At 35.8% G+C, this 25,644-nt stretch overlaps 1 protein-coding gene across 1 annotated transcript in view; it reads right to left on the reverse strand.

Annotated features, from left to right (window-relative positions):
• The window catches only part of Lars1 (leucyl-tRNA synthetase 1), a 69,290-nt gene that overhangs the window by 15,809 nt on the left and 27,837 nt on the right, over window positions 1–25,644 (reverse strand). The window contains exons 8-23 of the mRNA XM_015485780.2: window positions 24,703–24,815; window positions 23,528–23,591; window positions 20,590–20,657; window positions 20,255–20,480; window positions 18,317–18,404; window positions 18,157–18,233; window positions 17,326–17,379; window positions 15,757–15,897; window positions 12,930–13,007; window positions 9,681–9,766; window positions 9,524–9,589; window positions 9,338–9,420; window positions 8,797–8,935; window positions 8,486–8,698; window positions 5,940–5,997; window positions 3,129–3,192 (exon numbers count right to left, since the gene is read on the reverse strand). Coding sequence (XP_015341266.1) covers window positions 3,129–3,192; window positions 5,940–5,997; window positions 8,486–8,698; window positions 8,797–8,935; window positions 9,338–9,420; window positions 9,524–9,589; window positions 9,681–9,766; window positions 12,930–13,007; window positions 15,757–15,897; window positions 17,326–17,379; window positions 18,157–18,233; window positions 18,317–18,404; window positions 20,255–20,480; window positions 20,590–20,657; window positions 23,528–23,591; window positions 24,703–24,815 — 1,618 coding nt within the window. The remainder of the gene's footprint in view (window positions 1–3,128; window positions 3,193–5,939; window positions 5,998–8,485; window positions 8,699–8,796; window positions 8,936–9,337; window positions 9,421–9,523; window positions 9,590–9,680; window positions 9,767–12,929; window positions 13,008–15,756; window positions 15,898–17,325; window positions 17,380–18,156; window positions 18,234–18,316; window positions 18,405–20,254; window positions 20,481–20,589; window positions 20,658–23,527; window positions 23,592–24,702; window positions 24,816–25,644) is intronic.

Here is a 25,644-nt window from a genome sequence, read left to right on the forward strand (position 1 = left end):
TTTTTTCCTTTATGATTAATAAATATCTTGAGATGAGAAACACTGAAAATATGCAAATATCCTATTTTTCTGAAACTTTAACCCATTTTAGCAACCATTGGTGGATCTTGCCTATAACAATTATTATCATGGTGTTTGACTACTGGTGATTTTATAGTTCACTCAGTATTTCTACATTAAGTGATTTCAAAGGAAAAGATTTCCTTACTTCCCCACTGATTTATTTATTCAATAATTAGTAGATATCAGTATGGACCCAGAGATATTTATTTTATCCATTAGGTTATAATCCAATACTATTATTATTTATTGATGCCTAAATTGTTCCAGCATGTATTAATGGAAGCTCCTTCAAATTGACTCTGGTGTCCTTTCAACATATCCCCACTCAGGGCAGAGGATAGCCTAGTGGTAGAATACTTGCCTAGCAAGTATGAGGCCCTGGGATTAAATCCCCAGCACCGCAGAAAACAAACAAAACGTTTCCTGCTTTCATAAGTCTTCCTTACTTTCTTTTTTTTAAAACCAGGATGGCACCCAGGGGCACTTAATCACAGCCACATCCCCAGCCCTTTTTTATATTTTATTTAGAGACAGGGTCTCACTAAGTTGCTTGGGACCTTAGTTAAGTTGCTAAAGCTGGCTTTAAACTTGTGACCCTCTTCTTGCCTGAGCATCCCAAACCACTGGGATTACAGGTGTGTGCCACTGCACCTGGCAAGTACTTCCTTATTTTGGCAGCTGGTCCACACTCATCTTGTACTTTTCCTACCAAATCAATCACTTTTCCTAGGAGCTCTTGTTCCTTTTGTAAGAGAATGGTGTTTAGAACCAAGATCTGAACACATTTCATTGCTACTGGGTGTCACTACTCCAAGGCTCACTCAAGCAGACAGAACTAGGAAGATATATGTATGTATACTAACCCACATGCACATAAGCATCAATGTTTATTTCTGTATCTATATATCTAAAAATAAAATAAAAGTCATAAACTCATATTGCCAATTTCAATTCAACATTACATGGTTTATTCCAGCCTTTCTCTTTTACTTTTTATAACTTCTTCTGAAAGTAAGCTCTCTGAGAAAGAGGTTCTCATCCACAATTTATTTATTTTTTTTTATTCAACCTTGGTAAACACATTTTCATAAGTGCTTTTATTTCTAGTAAGAAGCAGACTTACTAACTACGGTATTTGTGTAGAGTTCTTTCTTTAGTGTTTGTATTTAACCAAAATACTGTTTTCAAAGTTAAGTTGTTCTTCCCTATCCCCTTCATTATAGTCATGCTTCCATTTGCAATATAGCTTTGTCCATTTATTACCATCTGGAGTCCCCTGCCACCACATCCTTTGATTTTAATTATGTGCTTGATATTTTGGTACAAGAAACATTATTATGGGGGCTGGGATTGTAGCTCAGTGGGAGAGCGCTTGCCTAGTATGTGTGAGACACTGGATTCAATCCTCAGCACCTCATAAAAAACAAATAAATAAAATAAAAGTACAAATGTATTGTGTCCATCTACAAATAAATGTATTTTTTAAAAAAAGAAGAAAGAAACATTATTGTGGCTCCAAGAGTCAAAGTTACACAAAAAGGTACACTCAGAGAAGTACAGCTCCTTCTTCATCTTTACTAGCAAATTCCCATTCTTCCCAGTGTTTCCCACCTACCTCATAGTCATAGGTCACTAATCTCTCTAGTGTCTAGTTTATCATTCTTCAAGGACTGGACCTAGGGGCACTTAATCACTGAGCCACATCCCCAGCCCATTTTTAAATTTTTATTTTGAGACAAGGTCTTGCTAAGTTGCTTAGGACCCTGCTAAATTGCTGAGGCTGGCTTTTACCTTGCAATCCTCCTCAAAGCCTCCTGAGCTGCTGGGATTACAATGTGTACCACCACACCTGGCCTATTCTACAACTGTTTTAAAATCAGTAGACACATATATTATTTATCTCCTACTTTTCTACATGAGGGATGCATATAGTAGTTTTTTGTTTTGTTTTGTTTAATTAAATGGTTCTTTTGCATAGCTAATGTTATTGTTTTGTGAGTTTCTTGGTTTGTTTGTTTTTTCCACAAATTTTGGAAATTAATTGATAGAGATCTTTCTTATCCTTGCTTTTTATAATTATACAGTATTCCACGACGTGGTGGTAGCACAGTTTATTCATTCACTCTCCTACACAAAAGCATTTAGGTTGCTTTCAATATTTTACAAGTTCAAACACTGCTACAGTCAATAATGTACACATTTTTTGGTATTGTTGGAGGGGGTGCTCCAGGGCAAATCCCTATAAGTGGGACTCTAAGGCAAAAAAAGGTAAGATAAGCTTTGTTAGGAATTGCCAAAATTGCCTCCAAGAGAGCTGTACAAATTGCATTCCCACTAGCAATGTATAAGAGAGTATGTGAAGAAATTGATGATTTTATCAACTGAGAAAGACTGGATAGCTAAGGGATAAAAGAGGGTATATTTTTAATGCATATGCTTTTCAGATCTTCTATATTTTGAACCATATGAATGTATTACTTATCCAAACGTAAATACAATTTTAAATAATGTATTCTAAGAAACAGAAATAATTCAGTTCCAATAGAGAAATCAAGAACTCAAACTGGGCTAGCCATGATCAACAAGAAAATTATCACAATGACCAAGGACTAGTTAAATAGAAATGAATGGTTCCTTAAAGATAATACTAATTTTGTTTCTTCCCAAAATACTAATAAAATGTAAAAATTCTAAGGTCAGGGGAAAAAAAAATTTCTGAAAAGTAAATGTTCTCACATTCAAATCTTCCATTGAAAAAACAAATACAGAGTAAATATCTAAGCTTCCTATAGGCTCAAGTTCTCTACAAAACGAGTTTTGAATCTCAGCAATTATAGTGACTTTCATTTAAAAGAAGACTAACTTTAGATGAAGTTTGCTCCTGGATGGATTATATCAGTAATTCTTATAAGTTATGTTGTTTATCCATAAAGAAATTACGAATATTTTAAAATTTTGTTCAAAGCAAAAGATAAAAAAATTAAAACACCTATTTTAACTTGTCTTTTGTAATCTAAGGAAAATCAGATTCTGTGCAACAGTAATAACAAAAATGCATAACTCACCATCAGCTGAAAATTTGTCAACAGCTTGGGTCAAAGTTAGGAAATTGCCTGTGGATTTTGACATCTGAAACAGAAAGTCAATAATTAGGCATTAATGACAACATACATAAATATAATAAACCAAATCAGCCAAATCAAATTTAACTAAGTTGGGCATGACAAAATAAAAAGGAATTCAAAACCCAGAAAAGGAAAAATACATAAATTTTTTTTTTAACTTTATTTATTCTTTTATGTGGTACTGAAGATTGAACCCAGTGCCTCACATATGCTAGGCAGGTGCTATACCACTGAGCCACAACCCCATCCCTTTACATGAATTTTAGAGAAAAAAAATCTGAAGTTGAACCAATAAAGTTACTTGTCTTGAGTTATTCAGCTCATTAGTGACAAAGCTAGGAGTGGATCTCAAGTCCAACATTCAGTCTACTCTGATTTCCATTATCCTTATCACCCCAGGTAACTGGTTAGACATGTGGAATGATTCCACTATAACCAGAACGCTTAAGCTAGGTACATAAGCAAGAGCTGTACAGCACTCAAAGAGTCCTTCAGGATAGAATAGACTAGCTCGAGAGGTTAAGAATTAGGATTTTAGGAAGATTCCTGCCATTATGGTCACAATAATTGGTTGTTCAAGTTGTGCTCTGCCCTAAGGCAGTGTATCTAGGAGGGTACCGTTCACAGAATGACAATCTTTAATATTTTAAATGTTTTATGTTGTTACCGAAACTTTGCTAATGCCGAAGAACAGATATTACATCAATTTTCCACTACATGACAATAAAGCATCATTCTAATAAAGTCAGTATACAACAATGTTCAGATAAGCCAAAGAAAAGGTTACATCCTAATACATTTACAAAATATATGGATCCACTTTGACTTACGAAGAAAAGAGGAATTCAATAATCAAGTTAATCTAACAAAATCTATAATACAACTCATGTTGCTAAACAGCCTTTTTTTTTTTTTTTTTTTTTAAGTCTAATGTACAGACTATCTTTGGTAAGGGAGGGTACCAAGGATTGAGCCCAGGGGTGCTCAACCACTGAATCACATCCCAGACCTTTTTGACAGGGTCTCGCTAAGTTGCCAAGGGCCTCACTAAGTTGTTGAAGCTGGCTTTGAATTTATGATCCTCCTGCCTCAGCCTCCCAAGGCACTAGGCTTACAGGTGCTTGTCAACACACCAAGCTAATAAACATTTTAATTACGTGTTACTTTTACAGCAATGGCTAAATCTGACATTTTATACTAAAGTTCGTATCATATGCTGTTTGTTTGTTCAAATCTACACCTATTTCTTTTAAGACATAGATACTAATACTCTTTTGCCACTACCTTTCACTGGTCATAATAAAATTCATTGGTTGTAACACATACAATATTTACTAATAATAAATAAATAATACTGGGCTGGGAGTATATAGTTCTGCAGCAGAATGCTTGCAAGGTTAAGGCCCTGGGTTTAATCCTCAGCAACACAAAACTTTGGGCCAGGCACAGTAGTGCCCACCTGTAATCCCAGCAGCTCGGGAGGCTAAGACAGGAGGGTCACAAGTTCAAAGTCAGTCTTGGCAACAGCGAAGCACTAAACAACTCAGTCAGACCCTGTTGTTAAATAAAATACAAAATAGGGCTGTGGATGTGGCTCAGTGACCGAGAGCCCCTGAATTCAATCCCTGGTACACCACCCCCCCAAAAAAACAAACTCTTGAATCATAAATAATACTTTTTTTTTTTAAATTGGAGATGCCTTTCTCTATGCACAAAGGTATTAGAGGGGAAAATGAGGGTACTGTCAAGAAGTTTGCATAACCTCCTCTCAAGAATGCTAATTAATTATAGTCCTATGTAGCCTATAAAAGAGTCACACAAATTAATAGTGACAATAATGGGGGTGATAGTTTTTTTTTTTTTTTTTAATTTTCAGCATAGAGAATGATAATAGATTATCTAGGAAAAAGCATTAAGTGACACCTAGAAATCACATAAATCAAAATCTTGTTTTCTAATTTAGTGGTCAGAGTAAAAACAAAAAGCACTAAATCCCTTTCTCAAGTTATTGAGAAAGATCTTGCCAGGTGTGGTGGCACACACCTGTAATCCCAGTGACTTGGGAGCCTGAGGGAGGAGGATCACAAATTCAAAGTCAGCCTCAGCAACTTACCAAGACCTTGTCTCAGAATAAAATACAAAGAAATGGGGATATGGCTCAGTGGTTGAGCACCCTTGAGTTCAATCCCTAGTATTAAAAAAAAAAAAGAGAGAGAGAGAGAGAGAAAGTTCTCATGGGAGTCACTATGCTAAGATCTTTATGCTTCTTGTCCCTGTCTTCATCTCTTCCAGTCATGAATTGTCACCTTATGCCACTTTAAATACAAATAATATAACAAGTAAATATTCCTCTTCTTCCTTCAATGAAACTATCTACTCTATTTGCTCACTTTTATTTACCAGGGCATGGTGGCGCAAGTCTGTAATCCCAGCAATTCAAGAGGCTGAAACAGGAGGATTACAAATTTGGGACCAGCCTCAGCAATTTAGCAAGGACCTAAACAACTTAGTGAGACCCTGTCTCAAAATAAAATAGGCTGGAGATATGGCTCCCTGGTTAAGCACCCTGGGTTCAATCCCTGGTACTAGGGATTATTTATTACTGTATTTAATTTGTGATTATTATTGTATTTAATTTGTGCTGCCAGTCCTGAACTCTCTGATTGATTCATATTCCTATAAAAAGTACAACTTTCTAAATCTGAAAAGACTTCCAGGAATTTTAAACTTTCAAGGGGCAATAAGGGTTACCTTCTCAGAGTTGAGGAGGAGATGTCCGTTTGCTCTCACAGCTGTAGGCCATTTGTCACTTCACAGGTAAATGTTTAAAGACAGAAAATGAAAATTAAAGAAAGATTATGGCTTATGTTTAAAATTTTGAGGTAAATTTTAATACTCATAAAAATTTGCTCAGACAATTATACAGGATATTTACTATGGTCTGGCTTCTTTTGTGTCTATTTTGAGGGATAGAACCCAGGGCTTTGTACATGCAAGGAAAGTGTTCTACCACCCCAGCTGCTGTCCTGTACTTAACAAGAAATACATATAAACAAAGGACTAACTATAGAAATGATGATGCACACATACAATAATATAACTATTTTAAAAATACAGGCAGGGGGCTCAGGATGTGGCTCAAGTGGTAGTGTGCTCGTCTGGCATGCGTGAGGCACTGGGTTCGATCCTCAGCACCACATAAAAGAAAATAAAGATATTGTGTCCACCTAAAACTAAAAAATAAATGTTTTAAAAAAAAAAAAATACAGGCAGGGCTATATGTATGAGTAGAAAAGATTCTAAATATATATTAAGTGGAAAAAAAAGAGAACAGCATATACAGCACAGTATCACTGAATAAATTTTAAATATAGGTAACTGGTGCCAGCATATACATAAACAATTTTTTTCCAGAAGAAATCAAGAGTTTGTTCCTTCAGCTACTTGAGGGACTAAAGAGAAAAACAGAAATACACCTGGATAAACATGGAAGAGGACAGAGGACTATCCTGGAGCACAAAGATTATGCAGATCCAAATTCTGGTCAGAATAGTACTACCAACTAAAAGTGATCAATTTTCAGAAGTACAGTGGTATAGGCACAGGGTTCAAAATTCACTATTACTTTTTTACTTTATACACTCTCTGAATTTTCAAACTGTGTACATTTATTCATTCATTTTAAAAATGAGATCATGTGCTGGGTGCAGTGGCACACACCTGTAATGACAGAACTCGAGAAGCTGAGGCAGGAGAATCACAAGATCAAAGACAGCCTCAGCAATTTAGCAAGACCCTGTCTCAAAATAACATATAAAAAGGGCTGGGGATGTGGCTCAGTGGTTAAGCACCCCCGGGTTCAATTCCTGGTACCAAAAAAAAAAGAACAAATGAGATCATATGAGGCACAATGGGTAAAAGCAAGTTTCTGGGACCAGATTCCTGGGTTTACATCTGGTTCTTCTACTTATCTAATTGGGTAGCTCTGGGTGAATTTTTGATCCCTCTTTGCCTCAAGTAAGGCTCCTTGTTTGTAAAATAAGGATATCAGAGATCTGCCTCAAAAAGTTGTAATGAGAATTAAAGCAGTTACTGAAAGTGATTAGAACAAGTGCCTGGCATAAGTACTTGATGTTATTACTTACCTGTAATTTTTTAAAAACTAAAAAATACAAAAAAATAGTGCAAAGATAAGATTCAATTTAATAGTAAATGCTACTCAAAGGGGCTGGGGCTATAGCTCAGGGGCAGAGCATTTGCCTAGCAGGTATGAGGTACTGAGTTTGATCCTTAGCACCACATAAAAATAAACAAATAAAATAAAGGCATGTTGTCCATCCACAACTACTTAAAAAAAAAAAAAAAGCGCTACTCTAAGATACCCAGTTTCTTTTCTTTTTTCTCTCTTTTTTTTTGGCACCAGGGATTGAATGTAGGGGCACTTAACCACTGAGTCACATCCCCAACCCTTTTTATATTTTATTTTGAGACAGTCTTGCTAAGTTGCTCAGGGCCTCACTAAGTTGCTGAGTCTGGCTCTGAACTCAGAATCCTCCTGCCTCAGCCTCCCAAGCCACTGTAATTATAACTATGCACTACCACACCTGGCTTCAATTTCCTTAAAAATATTTTTTAAATCAAAGAGAAAATAATTGTATGACAAGTAGTATAAGAACCACATTAGATTTCAATCCTCTACTTTAAAAATCTTCCTTGCATTCCTGAGGGGGGAAAAAATAGAATGTCTTTCTAAATACAAGTTTTATGAGATTGTTTTGGCTTTATGAAATAAAATTTGGACAGACTGAGTTGCTGCTTTCTTCAGATATTTGAAAGACGAGAGAAAAAAAGCAGAGACACACCTGCATCAAGATATAGGAGGACAGAAGGACCACCCCAGAGCACACACAGTGTGTGGACCCAGATTCTGGTCAAAACAGTGCTACCAATTAATGCTGGAATCATGGAGCTCCCAACTCTAAAGGGGGGGTTCCTTCAAATTCTAATGTCTCAAATTGCCTTTAATTCCTACATCTAATGGATCAAATGAACTATACCTTCAGTGCCCCTGAAGTATAACATGTCTTGGTGGCCTAAGTTATATTTAGAAACCCTTGTTTCTAAATATAACAGATAAGAAGATGTATGCTTTCTGCTTTATTGTACATTTAATAAGAAAAAAATTTTATTGTCAAGTCTAGCTGTCCTCTCCACAAAAATTTCTTAGGATACTTGAAATTATAAGACACCCTTATTGACAATCAATAAATCTAGTCCACATGTATTTTAGCATTCACCTTTGTTCCGGCCACATAGCCACATGATTATAAAGGTAATATGAAAGGTGATTTGGAATAAGATCCTTGCCAGATACTCGAAGATCCACAGGATACCAGAACTCAAACTCCTGCTTTAACTGATCTAATTTTTCCTTTGGGATCTGAGTCTTAGGAAATGGTGCATCCTTGAAGAAAATATAATCCCAAACTTCCTTAGTCATCTGTTGTGCACTGTATTAAAACAAAAATACTGTAAATCAAACATGTAAATCAAAAGATTTCAATGCTTGCTAATGAAATATACTCCCTTCCCTTAACTATTTACCAACCTGATACCCAGTGGAGATTCTGCCTGTCCACGCAAGTTGCCCCCCTGCAACAGGTGTGCAACTGTGTAAAATGCCATGTAAATAGTAGAATCAGAGAGTGATTCAATTAGCCACTGTTCATCCCAAGGCAGACGAGTGCCTGAAAAATAAAAAAGAAAATTCATGGATCAGGAATCTAAGACACTTCATCTATAGAATCTACATTTTCAAGAGGGTTACAGCAAAACTATTTACAAAACTATTTACTTAGGAAGTTCTTAAATTCTACTTAAATAACTAATACAAATAACACACTAGATAAAAACAAAACAAGTGACGCTCTAGAGTCTATCAAAAAGTCACATCATAAAAGCTTTATGTGTTAGAGAGGACATATTTCTACCACCAGATAGATGGCCAGGGATCACACCCTAGTTTCCCTCACCCTCCAACCAAAACCTGTCACTTTCAATTCAGAAAACACAAGGGGCAGGGGGTGTAAAAATGTGTATTTGTTGTATAACTGGCAAAGTCATTCAAATAGTCATTGAAAATTGCTTACCTAAACCATAAGTTCTTGAACAAGCATGTTCTTGTAGCCAACCTAAGGAAGCTTCAAAGTTCCTCCTGGTCTCCTCACAAAATCTAGAAAGAACAAAAGACAAAGTGTCTCTTTTCACCTTCATCGTCTTCCATGTTTCTCAGTTTCTCATCACCATTCCTCTCTCATCATTTTCTCCCATCTTACGTTTCCATGTTCTTCAAGCACTGGGATGTCTGTTTTTTCCAGTTCTCATCACCATAATCCAAGTACCTGGGTGGACAAATTGATTGTTTTGTTTTTTTTTTAAGTCAGAGGTGAGCAAAGTGACTAATGGAATTTTCTTGCCATAAGAGAGACTGACCACTGGTCACACAGAGCCACGACACATTCATCAGAAGACCTGGACATCACTTGTTTCTCTGGTTCCATGTAAATAAATGCATCTCCCTAAATGAAAGTAAGCAAAGATATATCAGGTCAAATCAATCTCCACTACTTGAGGATGAAAAGAGTACTTTTTAAAAAATACTACACTATTAACCAAAACCCATCTTTCATTGTCTTCCCTCTTCCCAAAGTTGAAGCTATCTTTCCGTCTATGAAATATCTGCTTTGGAAAGACCCATTTTCATCAAGCCTATCTTTCCCTAGCTGCTTTTCAGAGAAAAAAAAGTTTTTAGTAGTTTTTTATCCTTTGATTTAATAGTTAGGCTGCTAGTGATAGCTCTTTATCCTTGTTATAAAAATACTAAGAAAATAGGAGGGCCAGGGTTGTGGTTCAGTGGTAGAGAGCTTGCTTAGCACATGTGAGGCACTGGGTTCAATCCTCAACAGCACCAAAAAAATAAAGGTATTGTATGTATCTACAACTAAAAAAAAAAAAAAAAAATTTTAAAGAAAATATGAAATTAAATACATGGAACTACTGTTGTGTTTTGTTTTTTAAGTACACAAAGAATAAACATAAAAAGTTTTTTACTGAAGATGTTATTACCATGAAAATTTCCCACAAGGGACTGGGATTGTAGCTCAATGGTAGAGCACTTGCCTAGCATGTATGAGAAACTGGGTTTGATCCATTGTACCACATAAAAAAAAATAAAATAAAGGCCCATCAACGACTAAATAAATTTTTTTTTTAATTCCCACAATTTTGGGGGGGGGGGGGGAGCAGGGAATGGGAAGTAAAATATATATTTTTCTTTTTTTCCAGTCGCAGGGATTGAACTCTACCACTGACAGCCCCAGTCTCAGTATCTCTTAATGTCTACTGTTCTAAACATTTCAAGCTAGCATAATTATTTTAAATAAATCTAGTATTATTATTCCTAAAATGACTCACTACTCTGTATTTTTAATGTAATTCTTCATGCTGAAATTAAACAGCTGAGATTTGTGGCTTAAAGATGATGGTTTAGGGGCTAGAGTTATGGCTCAGCGGTGGAGTGCTCACCAAGCACACTGAGTTTGATCTTCAGCATCACATAAAAATAAATAAATAAAATAAAGGTATTGGGTCCAACTACAATTAAAAATATATATATATAAAAAAATTAAAGAGGATGGTTTAAAAATAGACATTTAATTCCCTTTCAAAATTCCAATAAAGAAGGACAAAGAATGTTTTGGATTTTTTTTTCCTTTTTTTTAATGGTAAGTATCTACAAAGACAAAAAGGGGAAAAGAAAAAATATCAATCAAATTTTGGAAGCCAGTTGGGCACAGTGGCACACACCTGTAACTCCAGAGCTCAGGAGGCTGAGACAGGAAGATCGCAAGTTCAAAGCCAGCCTCAACAATGGCGAGGCCCTAAGCAACTCAGTGAGACCCCCTAAAATACAAAATAGGGCTGGCGATGTGGCTCAGGGGCCAAGTGCCCCTGAGTTCAATCCCAAAAACAAACAAACAAAAAATTGGAAGCCAAAAAGCAGGATGAGTAACATTCTTTTAGCAGAAATAAGAAAGTCAGCTGAATCCTAAGCCACCAGTAGAAAAAACTGAAAACCAGTTCAGTGTGCATTATAGGACCTCCTAAAGGCTTAGGAATTAGTGGTATGAAATAGTTTTGGAAGTGGAAATAAGATAAGGCTTAAAAGAAAAAGCTTTTAAAAAAGAGACTAGAACTACAGATATCCTAATTTCACACTATGCAGACATATAACTGCCTCTTCCTATGACATTATACTCAAAAAAAGGATAATTTAACATTAATAAATAAAAATAAATAAATAAAAACAATTACTAACCTCATGGAAAACTGAAAGCTGGAGAACAAAATTCTCACTATACTACAACAGATTAGCCATGTCTCAAAAGTGTAAAAAATGGCTACTGATCTAACATAAATTATAATAAAACTCTATAGGGAAAATGAGGGATGAAGAAGTATATACAAATATGTGACATTAGAAAATACACAAGTGGAGCCAGGTACAGTGGTGCACGCCTGTAATCCCAGCAGCATGGGAAACTGAAAAGGGAGGATGGCAAGTTCAAAGCCAGCCTCAGCAATGGGGAGGCAAGAAACAACTCTAAGACCCTGTCTCTAAATAAAATTCAAAATAGGGCTGGGGATGTGGCTCAGTGGTCAAGTGCCCCTGAGTTCAATACCTAGTACATAAAAAAATACACAGGTGGGGGCTGGGAGGGGGATATTGAATTAAGTGGCGGATAACTAATCCTGAAAATTTATATTACAATCATTTAGATTAGAGACCAATTAGAGAGGTGGAGATCAATACTAAAGTAAAATAGTTGAAAGTGGTCCCCTCCAAGGAAGAGAAATTAAGAGAATGTACAAAGATAGAAAACTGTTGCTTCTTTAATTTTAATATGCCTAATAGACCATTGTCTTTCTGTATTATGGGCATACATAACTGACAAAAATTAAAATTTAAAGATATGGGGCTGAAGCTGTGTTTCAGTAGTACAGCTCCAGCCTAGTATGTATGAGGCACTGGGTTCAATCCTCCACACCACATAAAAATAAATATACAAAATAAAGACATGTGTCCATCTACAACTAAAAAAAAAAAAAAAAAAATTAAAGATATGGAAAGTCACAAAAAATTTAATTCTGGGTAATTTGCATAGGAAACCAAAACAGTTTCAACAAAAATTAGAAGTGAAGGAAGGATGAAAGTAAAAAGGAAAATACTAGAAAAAGAGAACTTCTGTACCAATTTCTAAAACAGACATCGCCAGAATGTCTCGTGGAAGTTCTCTGTATGTGCTTCTGCACACATCAGCATTAGAACTCTACCTTCCCTTCATCCACAGGAAGGGAAGTACAAGTTAAATGAAGTTAAGTGAATTGCTTAAGAAGGCCTATATTCTTTGGGACTGGGGTTGTGGCTTAGCAATAGAGTGCTCACCTAGCACATGCAAGGCCCTGGGTTGGATCCTCAACACCACATAAAAATAAATAAAGGTATTGTGTCCAACTATAACTAAAAAAGTAAATTAAAAAAATAAGGCTTATATCCTGTCATAAAATTATATGATATCTTTAACATAGCTTTACTATGGAACCCACCACTAATCACACAGTTAAGTCTATTCATTAATAGCTCTTCCAAAACAACCAATCAGAGGATAACCTGTTACATACATTGTCAATCATCTTTTTCTGAATAGTCTTCTTTACATCTTGGACCTTCTGTCCTTTAAATCCATCTACCAACATTACCTAAAAGGATGAGAAAGGGGTTAAAAAAAAACACATATAAAAACAACTAAAACTGGCTTCATGTTTTTCTCTCAAATAACTAAGATAGCTATTATACCATGAAGGAATACTCAATTTCCACTTCTTAGGTTTCTACAGGAAAAAGATTCTGCTATACTAACTCATAAGCTCCATTTGCACTTCTTTCCAATATTGCATGCTACAGACCTGGTGTAGGCCTGCTATTTTTCAATTACACCTTTTACACAAAGGGGAAATTAATTCTAGAGAAAAAATATCAACTGACTCGTTGTTGACACAGATTTAAGTTAGATTTTGGTGTTTGATATGACTCTAGATCTCTCTCAAATAGTTTCTATGTTCGGTGTAAATTGAACTTCTAGTCTTCCAACATATCAAAATGCTTCATTATCTATTTAAATAAAGGCATTGTGCGTTTATTTAAAGGCATTTGTCATTATGAAGTTATATTTAATGAGTATCACATGGCATGATTAAGAACAAAAAAAACTGAAACTAGGCTGCCTAGTCTAAATCCCAGTCCTAACAAACACTGTTTACCTGGCTAATCTTAAGTAAATTACTTAACCTCTTTATGCCTCGATTTCCTCATCTGTAAAATGGAGTAATAACACCTATAACTCACAGAATTATTTTAAGAATTTCAAAAGTTCACATAAAAATACTATGTCAGCATTAGCCCTTATCATCTACCAAAATATAAATGTTACTTGAGAAGAAAAGACATATAACTAATTCTTGGCCACCTAGGAAGATGAAAGAATGATAAGAATAAAATAGTTTTCATCAATTTCCTTAAAATCTTCATTTTGATCTCAAGTAGCCACCAACTCAGCTGGATTTTCACTTTCCCTTATCTAGTTTTCTTTTCATGCAAATCTAAGACACATGAACAAACATAAAAAGAGTGATTCAGAACAAATTTGTTTTGTTCACTTGGCATGTAGGAAGCAATAACAAGAAAATTAATGACCTGAATGAAACTGCTTATGTAAAATATGAACCCCTTAACTAAAAGCAAAAGAAGGTATTCTCTATTCAATAAACTTTTGAATTTAATGCATTATTTATTTATTTATTTTTCTTTTTTTTTTTTTTTTTTTTTCGGTTCTGGGATCAAACCCAGGAGCACTCTACCTCTGAGCTATATCCCCGGTCCTTTCTATGTTGTTCTGAAACAGGGTCTCACTAAATTTCCGAATCTGGTCTCAAATTTCCAATCCTCCTGCCTCAGTCATCTGAGTCACTGTATTACAAGTGTGCACCACCATGCTCAGCTATGAACTAATTTTAAATATCTTCTCAAGAAGTTCATTTCTTAGGGCTGGGGATATAGCTCAGTTGGTAAAATGCCAGCCACACATGCACAAAACCCTGGGTTCAAACCCTAGCACCACAAAAGAAAAAAAAAAAGAAAGTCATTTCTTAGTTTGGTGCAGTGGCGCATACCTGTAATCCCAACAACTCAGGAGGCTAAAACAGGAGGATCACAAGTTCAAAGCCAGTCTCATCGACTTAGCAAGGCCCTAAGCAACTTAGCGAGACTGTGTCTCTAAATAAAAAATAATAAAGGGGGACTGGGGTTGTGGCTCAGTGGTAGAGTGCTCACCTAGCTTGCATGAGACACTAGTTTGATCCTCAACACATAAAAATAAAATATTGTGTCCACCTAAAACTAAAAATAAATATTTAAAATAATAATAATAATAATAATAATAATAATGGCCTGGGAATATGGCTCAGTGGTTAAGCACAACTGGGTTCAATTCCTAATACCAAAAAACTGTAAACCCAGCCACTCCATGAACTAAGGAGGATCACCAGTTCAAGACAAGCCTGGGCAACTTCCTGTCTCAAAATAAATAATAAAAAGGTTGGGGATGTAGCTCAATAGTAGAGTGCAGCTAGGTTTAATCCCCAGTACCACAAAAATAAGAAAGAACATCTTTTTTGTTGGTAAGTTTCTTTTTTGGTACTGGGAATTGAACACAAGGGTGCTTTACCACTGAGCTACATTCCCAATCCTTTTTATTTTACATTTTGAGACAGTACCACTAAGTTGCTCAGGTCTCACTAATTTGATGATGCTGGCCTCAAACTTTCCAACCTCCTGTCTTAGTCTCCTGAATCAATGGGATTACATACATGAACCAATGCACCTGGCTGAGAAATTCTTTTTTATTTTTTTTTGTACTAGAGATTGAACCCAGGAGAGCCATCTCCCGAGCCCTTTTTTTGCATTAGAGACAGAGTCATGCTAAGTTGCTTAGGGCCTTGCTAAATTGCTGAGGCTGGCTTTGAACTCACAGTCCTCCTGCCTCAGCCTCCCAAGCTGCTGGAATTACAGGTGTGCACCACCATACAAGCTGAGAAATTCATTTCATAGAGATTTACAGAAGGCAAATATATATATATAATCTGAAAATATTTCTGAATACAAGGCAAAATAAAAAATAGAAATTTAGGCTGGAGTTGTAGCTTAGTGGTAGAGTACTTGTCTAATATGTGTGAGGCACTGGGTTTGATTCTCAGCACCACATATAAATAATTAAAAAATAAAATCCATCAACAACTTAAAATTTTAAAATAGAAATAGAACATAATCTTATATCAATGCTCTTAAATCAACGTACTGCTGAAACTACACTGAATATTTTTTCCAAAGTCTTTAAGAAAAATCACAGAGCATGAAATAAATCAATTAAAAATAATAAAAAGTATCACTTACACCTTCATAAAATCCTTTTAGATACAATTTCTCCTTTGCTTCTGCAAGTTTTTCTCGGTCATTCTGGCTTTGAATTTTCAACTCATCACAAATGGTTACAGCAGAAAGATTTCCAAAACCTGGGATTTCAATGACTGGCACCTGCAAAGAGAAATGTCAAAAACTTATTTTTATACTGAATGAACAAAAAGCACTATGGGCAAAGTCCTTTTTTCATTTAATGTCCCATGAAGTGTTATTTTAGATTTTATATATCATATGACAGTGACACACATTAAATAATCATAAAGTGACTAACTTCTAGATGTGAATTTGTCCTCCTTCCCACAAAAACCAAACTCTGGACACGTATGGTGGCACACACCTGTAATCCCAGCTACTCGGGAGGCTGAGGAAGGAAGACTGCCAAGTTCAATGTCGGCCTTAGCAAGTTAGTAAGACTTTCTCAAAAAAAAAAAAAAAATTTTTTTTTTTTTTTTTCAAAAAGGGCTGAGGATATAGCTCAGTGGTAGAGTGCTCCTTGGTTCAATCCCCAGTACCACACACTCTAAAAAAAGAAATTAAATTATGTATTAACCCCCCACAATGTCCTTCACCTACCAAACTATCATAGTTCTTAACTCTCCACTGGTGTACAGTTAACTAAATAATTAACATTGAAAATAGCAAAACAACATTTACAACTATTTTTGTGGATGTTCTTGCTTTTGGTTTATATTAAATTTTCTGGATTTTTCAAGAAAGTTATTTGAGAGTAATTTAAATTTTTTTCTTCTGCAAGCACTAACATGTAAGCACAAATAAAAGGGTTGTAGGATTTGATTAAGGTTATTATGGTCACAAAAAATATTCATGAGTAAGCTGGGTGTGGTGGCGCATGATTGTAATCCCAGCGGCTTGGACAGGATGAAGCAGGAGGATCACAAGTTCAAAGCCAGCCTCAGCAACTTAGTGTGGCCCTAAGCAACTCAGTGAGACCCTGTCTCTAAATACAATATAAAAAAGGGCTGGGGATGCAGCTCAGTGGTTAAATGCCCTGAGTTCAATCCCTGGTACCAAAAAAATTAAAATAAAAATATTAATGAGTAATATGGTGAATTTTGCCTTTAAAAGCCAGGGAATTCATCATAAGACAACAGGCTACTACTAAATTGCTGATACTAAAAAGCTATTTGTTCCACAGCAGCTCAGGAGGCTGAGACAGGAAAATCACAAGTTTAAAGCCAGCCTCAACAACTTAGCAAGGCCCTAAGCAACCTAGCGAGACCCTGTCTCTAAATAAAATATTTGTAAACAAAGGCCAGGGATATGGCTCAGTGGTTTTAAAAGAAAAAAAAAAAAGCTATTTGTTTCATATATGCCAGTGACATGTGATAAGAAAATGCTTATTGTTAGCCTTTCTCTTGCTATTATCTGTCACAGAAGATATTAAAGTGAGTAAATCCTTAAAGAAATTCCCATCCATATTTTCATACTTCACCAATTATTTTAGCTTTGTTACAAGGAAAACTTTTGTTCTTATTTTCTCTAACCAAAAAAAAAAGAATGTGATTGTGTCCATGTACTCACCGGCTCAAATGGCAAGACCATGTCATCTCTAATTCCATATTTTGTTCGTAAGGCCTACAAAAAAAATTCATAAACTAACACTAGTGATCAATACTTCACTAATATAATCATTAAGAGAAGCAATCTCCAAACTTTTTTAAACTATTATTTGTTCTCTCCATACAGAACAATTTTTTTTAACTTTACTAAATACATCAAGAAGGAATCTATAACTTTTAAAACTGAATAGCTTACAGTAAATGCCTTAAAAAATGAAACTGTACAGTCAAATGCAAAAATGTACATAGACATGCTCACATATAATTAAAGTCACATTGTTATTTGCAATAAAAATATGAATATAAAAAACTTTTTCCAAATTCTATGAAACACTATATTCAAAATTCCAACCACTGAAAATACTTAAACATTAAAAACATGGGTTACGGGCTGGGGATGTGGCTCAAGCGGTAGCGCGCTCGCCTGGCATGCGTGCGGCCCAGGTTCGATCCTCAGCACCACATACAAACAAAGATATTGTGTCCACAGAAAACTAGAAAATAAATATTAAAAAATTCTCTTTCTTTCTCTCTCTTTCTCTCTCTTTAAAAAAAAATGGGTTAGAATCAGTTTAAAGATAAATGCAGGTCTGGGGATATAGCTCAGTTGGTAGAGTGCTTGCCTAGCATGCACAAGGACCTGGGTTCAAACCCCAGCACCACCCAAAAAAAAAAAAAAAAAAACCAAAAGATAAATGCGCATCTTTTTAGCCTTTTCTCATACCATAGTTCAGAAGTATATAATAAATGAGATGGTAAAGAGGAAATAAGAACATAAAACTCAGATACTTACTTGTTTTTTCTTCAAATCTCTGAGGGCAGCAATATCATCGGGGGAATCAGATGGAACACTTGTGACCACACCCGTACCTTATTTTAAAAAAGTGTAGAATTAACTAATACAACCAGAATATGATTACCAAAGTATTTCTAGAAATAAATGCACTCTTTACCTTTATCCTCCTTAATGGTGAGCATTGGAAGAACATAGATCACCTTATAGGATGTTAAGGGTGCAGAAAGTGATGCACCAAGAATTTCCTACATATAAAAAAGACCAAAATAAACATTAAAGAAATTTATTGTGACCATTAGAATTTAAAACAATATTAATGTTTTTAGCCAAAGGAGCTAGTAATGAAAAATACACAGGAATAAGCTCATTAGATTCATTGTTGCATGACATAATGAGTATAGTTAATAAAAATACATTGTTATCCTTGAAAACCACTAAAAGATTTTAAGTATTCTCACAACAAAATGTCATGTAATACATTTGTTAATGAGCTTGATTTGCCCATTGTACAATGCATACATATTTCAAAACATCATTTTGTACACCACAAACATGTACAATTTTGTCCATTAAAAAAATAAGCCAGGCATAGTGGTGCATGCCTGTAATCCTAGGGGCTCAGGAGGCTGAGGCAGGAGGATAACAAGTTCAAAGCCAGCCTCAGCAACTTAGCAAAGCCCTAACAGTGAGACCCTGTCTTAAAAATTTTTAAAAAGGCTGGGGATGTAGCTTAGTGGTTCAGCACCCCTGGATTCAATCCCCCGTACTAAAATAAATAAACAAATACAGGGCAACATCTATAGGGTCCTCTCCTTGCCCTGTGGGAGCTCTCTCTCTTCTTTTCACTTGAATAAATCCTACTCTAAAAATGAATAAATTAAATAGAATATACATAAAAATATGAAATAAAATGCAACTCAATTCTTTTATATCTACTAAAGATAATTTTAAATAATGATACTATCTAAACCAAGCAATGTTATGCTGAATACATTGGTTATGATAATGCACTCCTTTGAGGAAAATAGAGGAATCCATTGCAAAGAGCCACAAAAACATTCATGCAACTCAGATCCAGTGAAAAGAATTATTTTTTATTTGAGGAACACACTGAATGCTAAGTCAATAATACTAGGAAAACCTGGAAACCACACAAGTTTTCAAAGACAGAAAAATCATGTAATAAAATATGGTACATAGCCAGGCATGGTGGTGCATGCCTGTAATTCCAGCAGCTTGGGAGGCTGATTACAGGAGGATCAAGAGTTCAAAGCCAGCCTCAGCAATGGCAAAGCTCTAAGCAACTCAGTGAGACCCCATCTCTAAATAAATTAAAAATAGGGCTGGGGAGGTGGCTAGTGGTTGAGTACTTCTGAGTTCAATCCCTGGTACCCAAAAAAAAAAAAAAGGTACATCAATAGGAGATAATGTTATACTTTCATTTAAAATAATTGTAGGCGGAACTGTGGCACATGGCTGTAATCCCAGCTACTCAAGAGGTTGGGGCAGGAGGATCACAAATTGAAGGTCAGTCTGTACAACTTAGCAACATCCTGTATAAAAAAATAAAATGTAAAGGGCCGAGGGTATAGCCCACAAAACATTTTCCTAGCATCAATAAGGTCCTTGGTTCAAAACCTAACACGGCAAAATAAATAAATAAATATTTAATTTAATGAAATAAATTATACTCTATTGATGTTTTCTTTCTTTCTTTTTCTTTTTTTGTGTGTGTGGTGTGGTGGTGGGTGGCGGGGGACCAGGAATTGAACCCAGGGAGCACTTAACCACTGAGGCACATCTCCAGCCCTTCTTAAAAATTCTTAATTTTGAGACAGGGTCTTATTAGTTGCTTACAGTCTCATTACATTGTTGAGGCTGGCTTCAAACCTGTGATATTCCTGCCTTGGCCTCTGGAGCCACTGGCATTGCAGGGATGCACCACTGCATCGAGTTTATTCATGTTTTTCTTATCCACTTTACTGCATGTATACCTTAATTTTAAAAAAAATTAAATGCTCTTTTCTCAAACTTCACTGTTGAAATTTTCCTCTAACTATATGCATGAAAATAAAAAGTGTGCTAATCAACTTACCTCACCCATTAATTCCTTAACAACAGGCACCACTCCATTGTCTTTGGTAAAGCCCTGGTATGACATATTCCTGGCTGCTCTTTGAGTACAGATGAATATATCACCATTTGCAGTCTCAAATCCAATGTACTTCATGTCAGGACGAACCCAACAGTTTGTCTGTCCAAACATGGTCTCAGGTCTGAGAGTAGCAGCTACTAAGAAGATATTTTTACCTTTCAGGCCACTAAGAAGAAAAAGTATGTACTTTTGTTAAAAAAAAAAAAAAAGGGGGGGGGGTTGCACACAACTATCAGTTCAGAAATGATGAAACAATAACTTGTTGACAAACCTACCTTAATTTGGATGGGTATGGTTCAAGCACTTTCAATTTCATTAAAGTATATTCCTGAGGTCCAACACCCTACACAAATAAACAAAACAAAAATTTCAGGGGGGAAAAAAAAAAAGACTTGCATTTAAACCTACTCACCTATGTGGGAAACTAAATATAAATTTCTAACATGGGTTCTTGCACTGTTAGAATTAATTCTTTTTTCTACTGAAGATACTGCCATTGAAGTGCTGACCATATCCAGGGAAAGAATCATCAGTCAAAATGGTGTTCATCAAAATCCCACATACAAAACAAAGATGTTGTGTCCACCGAAAATTAAAAAATAAATATTAAAAAAAAAATCCCAATCCTGCCCACCAAGGCAGATCCCAAAGAGTAGACTCCACAGACATACAATGGTTCAGGTATCAGATGATGTGCATTCTAAACTTAATTTCATCCTTACTAATAGCTTAAACAAGGCAATCACAATGTCCCTGAGCCTTTCTTTCCTGTTCTATAATAACTAAAATAAAATAAAATAACTTTGCTGTGTCTCACACAGACTGTCCTGAGAAACATAAGGAAATAGAAAGTGCTTTGAAAAATTCTAAAGCATTACTGAAATTTAGGATACTGCAAACGCTGGCTAAATAGGTTAAGTATCCCTTATCCAAAATGCTTGGAAGCAGAAGTATTTCAGATTTCAGAATTTTTCAGACTTTGGAATATCTGCACAGACTTTACTAGTTAAGCAACCCTAACCTGTAAATCTTACATCCAAAATGTTCCAAAATCCAAAACTTTTCAAACTCTATGTATAATCGAAAAATCAAAAATCCAAACTGCTCCAAAACACTTCTGAGTGTCATGTCAATGCTCAAAAACTTTTGAATTTTGAGTTGGGTGTGGCTGCACACACCTGTTATCCCATGATTCAGGAGGCTGAGGCAAGAGGATCACAAGTTCAAGACCAGTCTCAGCAACTTAGAGAAGCCCTAAGCAACTTTGGGAGATCCTGTCTCAAATTTTTTAAATAAATAAAAAGGGCTGGAGGTGTAGCTTAGTCATAAAGTACCCCTGAGCCCAATGTCCAGTACTGCCCCCCGCCAAAAAAAAAAAAAAAAAAAAATGCTCAAAGATAAAGAGTAAGGTACTCACAGGATTACACTATGGTTGAATGTCCTCATCAAAACTCATGTTAAAATTTAATCCCCATTGTTAAGTATTAAAAGATGGGACCAGGTAGGACTTTTAAGAAGTATTAGTTCATTCATGAATTAATGGATTAATAGGTCAATGAGTTATTTTGAAAAGAGATCTGTTATAAAAGTCAGTGTGCCTCCTTCTCTCATATGTGCCCCTCTCATCATGTGATGCAGGGCTCCACCTAGCGACTCTGCAGAGACTCTTCACTAGCAAGGACTTTATACCAGATGTATCCCCTTGATCTTGGATCTCCCGTTCTATAGAACTGAGAAGTAAATAACCTCTATTTGGTAATTTATGCAAATTCAATATAAACTATGAATAAAGGTTATTTACTCTGTGGTATTCAATTACAGCAACAGAAAAGGGACAAAGAGTCCATAAGCTCAGATACTGGCATTGTCACCGATTTACTGTGCCAAGGCTTCAAACAAATTGCTTACCCTTGTTTTATTCAAGTATTAGAGGGAATAATGTTACTAATATGTTCTACAATAATGTAGATGGAACTATTTCATGAGTGGCTTTAGGAAGCACTTAGGAAAGAAGTAGACACATGATTAAAACACATACAAATGGAATCTGTATATGTCAAAAGGTAGCCACAGCCAGGCAAGATGGTACATGCCTATAATCCCAGCAACTCAGGAGGCTGAAGCAGGAGGGTTGCAAGTTCAAAGCCAGCCTCAGCAATATAAAGGGACTAAACAACTTATTGAGACCCTGTCTCAAAATAAAAAGGTGTGAAATGTGGCTCAGTGGTTAAGCACCCTGGAGTTCAAACTCCTGTACCCAGCCTAAAAGATATTTAACCACATATCTCATTATCTTTCCTCACACTCTTTTTAGAGCTGTATATTTTCCAAATGGTGCTTCTCAAACATTAACATGCATATGAGTCACACTGACAGCCTTATAAAAATAGATTCCTAGGCCCCACTCTAAAAAGCTTTGATTCAGCACTTTGATTCCACAATTTTTGTGTGAGATTTATTTAACAGTGTTTTTCTGAACAAGGTGATATAGCTGGTCCTAAGATTGCTCTTAGAGTAGCAAGTCATAGATATGATACAGGCACTTTTGATGATACTGTGATTTCCCTTTTGACACCCATCAAAGTATCATGAATAAACACCTCAGGGGGCAGGAGCTGGAGCTGGGGCTGGGGCTCGGTGGTAGCGCACTTGCCTGGCATGTGTGAGGCACTGGGTTCAATTCTCAGTATCATGTATGAATAAATAAAAAATAAAGGTCTATCAACAACTACAAAAATACTAAAAAAAAAAAAACTCAGACCAATAATAAAAAAATTGAAAAAAAAAAAAAAAACTCAGTATTGCAATAAAGTTATTTTTAGGTTTCTCATTTAAAACTGGGATTACATGCCTGTAATCCCAGTGGCTTGAGAGGCTGAGGCAGGAGGATCTCAAGTTCAAAGCCAGCCTCACCAGAAGCCAGGCGCTTAGCAACTCAGTGAGACACTGTCTCTATTAAATAAAATACAAAAATGGGCTTGGGATGTGACTCAGTGGTCAAGTGCCCCTGAATTCAATCCCCAGTACCAAAAAAACTGGATAGGGCCATAAGAAAGATTATTATAGGACTGGGATTGTAGCTCAGTAGTAGAGTGCTTGCCTAACACGTGTGAGGCACTGGTTTGATCCTCGGCACCATAAACAACTAAATAAAAGTATTAAGGAAAAAAAAGAAGATTATTGTAATAGCTATTCTATGTCACAAATAATCACCTCTCCAGTTTGTCTGTCATGATCCATACAAGGTTGTCCATCTTTTGGAGAATAAATGGTATACCTAAGAAATAAACAGGAAGTAACAGAAGCTATTATAATATTTGAATTATATCTTAACATATTTGCCAATGTTCCTTCTGATGTCTTACCAGTATGTCTTATAACTAAAATTTCTGACTGAACAACCGTCTACATCTATTATTTATACTTCTAAATGAGTTCTACTGTCACTCTAGTTACTAATGAAATATTTCTACCTCCATCAAAGGTAATGCTATTGAAAAATATGCACTGATCTTGACTTTGTGGTATGAATAAGAAAGATTATAACTAGGTTGGGGATATAGCTCAGTTAGTAGAGTGTTTGCCTCAGAGCACCAGGCCCTGGGTTCAATCCCCAGCATCACAAAAAAGAGTATAAGATATAAATTCCCTTGTGAAATGCAAATAGCTTTTATTTAATCTACATAGTCAAAAAAGAATCTTAATTTATGGAACAAAACTGCAAACTAAGCTGGGCATGGTGGCACACTCCTATAATCCCAGTAGGATCGTGAGTTCAATGCCAGCCTCAGCAAAAGCAAGGCGCTAAGCAACTTCAATGAGACCTTGTCTCTAAATAAAATACAAAATAGGGCTGGGGATGCGGCTTACTGCCAAGTGCTCCTGAGTTCAATCCCCAGTAGCCGCCTCCCCACTACGGGGAAAAAAAAAAAAAAAAAACTAAAACAGAAATAAAATCATCATTTTTCTGCTTGGCCAGGAATCTTTTTAATAACATCATAAAAGCCAATAATTCTCTTTTCCCTGGTTCTATCTGTCACAAATACAAAGCAGCACAAGAAAATTAAGACACTGGCTAGAGAAAAAGATACAAGAGAAAAAAAGAAAAAAAATTATGAAAAGTAAAAGGACAGGCTAGACACAGCAGCTCCCAGATACTTGGGAGGCTAAGGCATAAGGATCACAAGTTCAAGTCCTCTCTGGGCAACTTAGCAAAATCCTGCCTTAAAATAAAATTTAAAAAGGCCCCTAGGATGTAGCTCAGAGGTAGAATACTTCTGTGTTCAATCCTCCTCACCACTTGAAAAAAAAAAAGTAGCCTATGGACACTGAATTGTAAAACAAGAATTATATGATTTTTACTTTTCTATAAAGGATATCAAACTCACCGCTTCCCAAATTTAATTTTGTTTCTTTCTCTTAATGTTAAAAATTGCCACCTGACAAATGAATCATAGTAAGGATTAACATCAGTGGTAATGAAGGAACGACGCCAGTCTACCTATAAAAGGAGAAAAGAAAAGGTAATTTTTGAGAAATTTCCAAAAATTTTAAAAGAATTCCTACAAATCAATTATTTACTCTTCTACCCTTTATTCCCCCAACTTGGAATTACATCAACTATTAAGCTGGGCAATTTGGGAGTTTGAGGCAGGAGAATCCCAAGTTCAAAGCCAGCCTCAGAACTTAGCAAGTGCCAAAGCAACTTAGCAAGACCCTGTCTCAAAACAAAATACAAAAAGGGCTGGGGATGTGGCTCAGTGGTTAAGCATCTCTAGGTTCAATCCCCAGTACCACAAAAAAAAGAATTATGTCAACTATTTTTTTAAACATTTATTTTTTTAGTTGTAGGTGGACACAATACTTTTTTTTTGAGAGAGAGAGAGAATTTTTTAATATTTATTTTTCAGTTTTTGGTGGACATAACATCTTTATTTTATTTTTATGTGGTGCTGAGGATCGAACCCAGTGCCTCATGCATGCCAGGCAAGCATTCTACCTCTGAGCCACAACCCCAGCCCCTTATGTCAACTATTAAAAAAAAGTTTTCAAATTATACTTATTAAAATAACATATCAGGACTGGGGATATAGTTCAATTGGTAGAGTGCTTGCCTCACATGCACAAGGCCCTGAGTTCAGAGTACCAATTAATTGTGAAAGCTGAAGATGGTTGCTGCTAAAGGGACCTGTTTAATTGAAAGAAGTAGGACTAAACCTTTCAGGCAAAGTCCTGCCTGAATATTGAGGGTACTGAAATAATGTTAATTAACATAAGCACTATTCAGACTTAAGGATTCTGAAATGTGTGACACCAAAAAAAAAAAAAAA

This window comes from Marmota marmota, unplaced genomic scaffold (assembly GCF_001458135.2).
Source record: "Marmota marmota marmota unplaced genomic scaffold, marMar, whole genome shotgun sequence".
NCBI lineage: Eukaryota > Metazoa > Chordata > Mammalia > Rodentia > Sciuridae > Marmota > Marmota marmota.